The 3,806-nt window shown below is 61.3% G+C and overlaps 1 protein-coding gene across 1 annotated transcript in view; it reads left to right on the plus strand.

Moving 5' to 3' along the window:
- Nucleotides 1–2,467, plus strand: part of MLC1 (modulator of VRAC current 1) — a 22,729-nt gene extending 20,262 nt beyond the window's left edge. The window contains exons 14-15 of the mRNA XM_006157613.3: nucleotides 3–100; nucleotides 1,172–2,467. Coding sequence (XP_006157675.1) covers nucleotides 3–100; nucleotides 1,172–1,243 — 170 coding nt within the window. The 3' untranslated portion in view covers nucleotides 1,244–2,467. The remainder of the gene's footprint in view (nucleotides 1–2; nucleotides 101–1,171) is intronic.
- Nucleotides 2,468–3,806: the final 1,339 nt, after the last annotated feature.

The following is a 3,806-nucleotide window of genomic DNA, read 5'->3' on the forward strand; positions in this document are numbered from 1 at the left end:
TACCACTGCCATCCAGTGTGTGAGCTTCAAGGTGCGTGCCAGGCTGCAGGGCACGTCCTGGGACGCCCCGACTAGCCAGCAGGAGCGCCCCGTGGGGGAGGTGAGTGACGTGTCCCTGCTCCCTGAAGATGCCTTGCCTGGGGCCTCCTGGCATCCTTCGAGACCTGCCATCCCACTGGGCATTTAACACACCCCAGAGGGTCCTCAGGACGTGAAGCATGTGGTGTGCTAAGGAAACCTAGGGGCCGCCAGCCCATTCCCGCAGACATGGGCTCCATGCTTTCGGTTTGGCTGTCACACACTCACGGGAACTTTGGGCAACACCGGGACTGCAGTTTCCTTCCCGATCTCTGCAGGGACACTTGTCCCGTAGGGAAGAGGCACCTGGGCTTCCAACAGTGGTGGTTCTGGGGTCCTGCCAGCCACTCTGTCAGGCTCACAGCCCGAGTCTCGACACCCCAGTGGAAAGGCGAGGCTCAGCACCCCCACGAGCCCCTCCTCGCCCTGCCTTCAGGTGCCCATGACAGAGTGGGAGCACTGTCCTGAGCACCCGCTCAGCCGGGCCTCCACATGTTGCCCACGGGGGAGGCCCTGTCCTGGCAGGCTCTCCAGGACACCCCTCCTCCCACCCGGCCACCCCTCAGGTGCCACCGCATCCTGGGAGTACAGTCTGGCCCGCCAACCCCAAGGCCCTCCATCTTTCCTGATGGCTTTCCTTCGTCCTACCTCCTGTTATTCCTGGCTGTGGTCAGCCTTCCTTGGGCCCTGACCCACAGGCCCCTGCTTTGCCCCTGGCCCTACGTGAGGCCAGACTGGCTTTGGTCCTGACCAGTGAGGCGCAGAGTTAGACAAGTGAGTTGCTCTCTCTGGACCCCGAGCCCCTGGACCTATAGGGGTGCAGAGTGGCCAGCAGTCGCTGTCGTTCTCGTCTGGAGCGACCCACTGAGTCACTCTGCCCCAGTGTACTGCTCCTGGGCTGTCAGTCCCCCAGGCAGCTCCTGCCCTGGGCTCCTCAGGGTGGGGGAGCCCTGACGTCTCCAGGGGCGAGGATGAATGAGTCCCATCTCCATTCCTGGAGGCCCGCGGGTGCACAGGGACCCTCCGGGCTGAGGACGTGCCAGGCAGTGTGCATCTGCGGCCCTGAGAAATGATGTCTTCATCTTGGGCATAGGTGGCTAGGAGCCCGAAGGAGTTCGACAAAGAGAAGGCCTGGAGGGCTGTCGTGGTGCAGATGGCCCAGTGACGCACACCGTCCCCACAGACCTGCCTGTCCTCTAACCGCCGCTTTCCTGTGAGCGTAGCCCGGGCCTCAGGATGTGCCGCACACCTGCTCATAGTTAGCCCGGAGCGCCCAGCGTCGATGACCTCCCAGCCTCCTGTCCTCACTGGCGGTCCCTCCCCATGCTGCCCAGCCTGCCCGTGTGCTCTGCCGACATGCCTGCCCCGAGCTTATGCAGCACCCCCTCCCTAACGGTCCCAGCGGCTCTGTCCATCCCAGGGCTCCAGGCCCTCAGCCCGTCAAGTCCCACACAACGCCACACCCACCCTGCCCTGCCTTCCCACATAAACCCTGTTCTTCCAGCAGGCCACCTCCTCCTGGGCCCTGGCTGACTCTCCAAGTGGCCTGTGTCCGGTCTGGAGCTTCGTACAGCCCGTCCGTGTTCTCAGGTGCAGCCGAGTCACAGGCTTTGCAAACTGCCTGGGCCCTGGCGGCCAGTAAGGCTGGGCCCTCCCTCGTCAGTGGTTGGGCTTGCTGGCCAGGCCTGAATGCCCTCTGCCAGGCGTCTCCCAGTCCTGCCCGCCTCCCACAAGCCATCCACTCGTCCCTGGCTTGCCCGAGGTCTGGCCTGGCTGAGGTCTCTTCTGTCTCCGGTGTGGTGGGGTCCTGGGGTACTTCCTCATCCCCACACGGCCCAGGCTGCATGGACCCTGTGGGCACAAGGGGGACACGGCAGAGGCTGCCCTCTCGCCAGCTCCTCCCCGTGGACACCCGGACTCTCCCATCTGCGTTGCTAAGTGCTATGGGAGCCGCTTGCTGCTGGGGCTTCCCTTGCCAAGACTGCCTGGCGGAGCAGTCTCATCGCTTTTCTTCTGGACGCAGCGATAAGACACTGGGGTCTGCTCTTTACTAAGTTGGGGTGTATCCACCAGCTCCCCTGTGGGCTGTCAGAAAGGACTAGAGAAGCATTTTGTGGGCCAGGGACGTGATCAAAGTGCCAATAGCCCCAGGAGATAGATGCCTGGGTGTAGATGAAGGGGATGCAAGGACACCATGAGGGGTCAGCAGGCAGGTGGTTCAATCACCTCCCAAACAAGTGATGTGTAGAAGGCAGCATGCACCTGCACACATGCCCTACACATGCACCCACACACACGCCTCCACATGCACCCGGACTCATGCACCTGCACACCCACACCTGCACATGCACACACACATGCATTCACACACTTGCACACCCTCGCCTGCACACGCACACACGCATTCACACACCTGCACATGCACACACATGCATTCACACACCTATACACCTGCACACCCACACATGCACATGCACCTACGCCTGAGCACATGCCCTGCACATGCACACATCCACATACGCAACTGCACATGCACTTCCACACCTGCACACCCATGCCTGCACACCCACACCTGCACCCACATCTGCATACCTGCACACGTGCTCTGCACACATACACACCTGCGCATACATCTGCACTTACACCCACACCTGCACACACGCACCTGCACACACACTCACACACAGACCCAGTCCAGCTTTTCTGGGCTTCCAGGTGAGGAGGGCAGGTGGGGTCTGTCTCCTCCCTGCTCCGGGGAGTGGGTACGAGCCATGGGCGGCGCTGGGCAGAGAGGGGAGGCCAGGGAGTTCAAGTTTTAGAGCTTGAATTGGGCAGCTGGAGGTCAGTACCAGCTTGCACTTCCTTTTGTTTGGGAGAGCCCAAAACCAGACAAATGAGGTTTTAAAAAAGTCCTGTTTGCTTTGCACTTTGGTTGATGTAGTTTAATATGCTTGAACAGTAAATGCTAACATGAAAGTGTGGTCTCTGGCCTATTTGATGTTGGTGGGGGGGGATCTGTATGCTCAGGTTCTCAAAAAAGTGCAGGAGTAGCGTAGTGGGCAGAGGGAGGTGAGGGCCCCTCTCTACTCATCCACTCATTACACCCTGCAGGCTTGGAGTGGGCCCAGGGCCCCACAGTCCTCTTCCAGTGAAAACAGGAGAGGGCCGGGGAAGACATGACTGCCCACCACTCAGGGTTCCCAAAAGCTACTCCTTGGGAGTTAAAGGGAAAATGAAGGTCTGAAACCAAAAGTGGCATACCAGTCTGGAAGACGCCCAGAAGTGGAGGCTGTGACAGCGGCAGCAGAGCGGTGGGTAGTCCACTCCCCCTGCAGGTGCCAGGTCTGAGAGGTGGACAAGAAGGCAGTGCTGCCCTGAGAGGCTGGGCTCTGGGTCTTCCCCACAGATGACTTTGGTATGGCTGCTCTAGCCACCGGCAGGCCGGTCCCCAGTCCGCCAGAGGACACTCAGTGCTCAGCCCTCGGGGAGGTCTGGCCCTCACCGCATCCCCACCCAGCTCCAGGAGGGCTGCATCAAGCTGGGGAAGGGGTTAGGGGACGACTTGTGGGGCCAAGAGGAACCCCGGTGGGGGAGGGAGGGCCTGGGCAGTTGACTAGGGGACAGGGTGTGACTACGGGTCTTTGTGACTTGGCAGGGCCCGGTGCCAGGGCGGGTCCGTATGACCTGGGCTCCTCGGTATGGAGCAGAGCGCGTGACCCGGGGCGGGG

Source organism: Tupaia chinensis, unplaced genomic scaffold (genome assembly GCF_000334495.1).
Source record: "Tupaia chinensis unplaced genomic scaffold, TupChi_1.0 Scaffold000548_1, whole genome shotgun sequence".
NCBI lineage: Eukaryota > Metazoa > Chordata > Mammalia > Scandentia > Tupaiidae > Tupaia > Tupaia belangeri.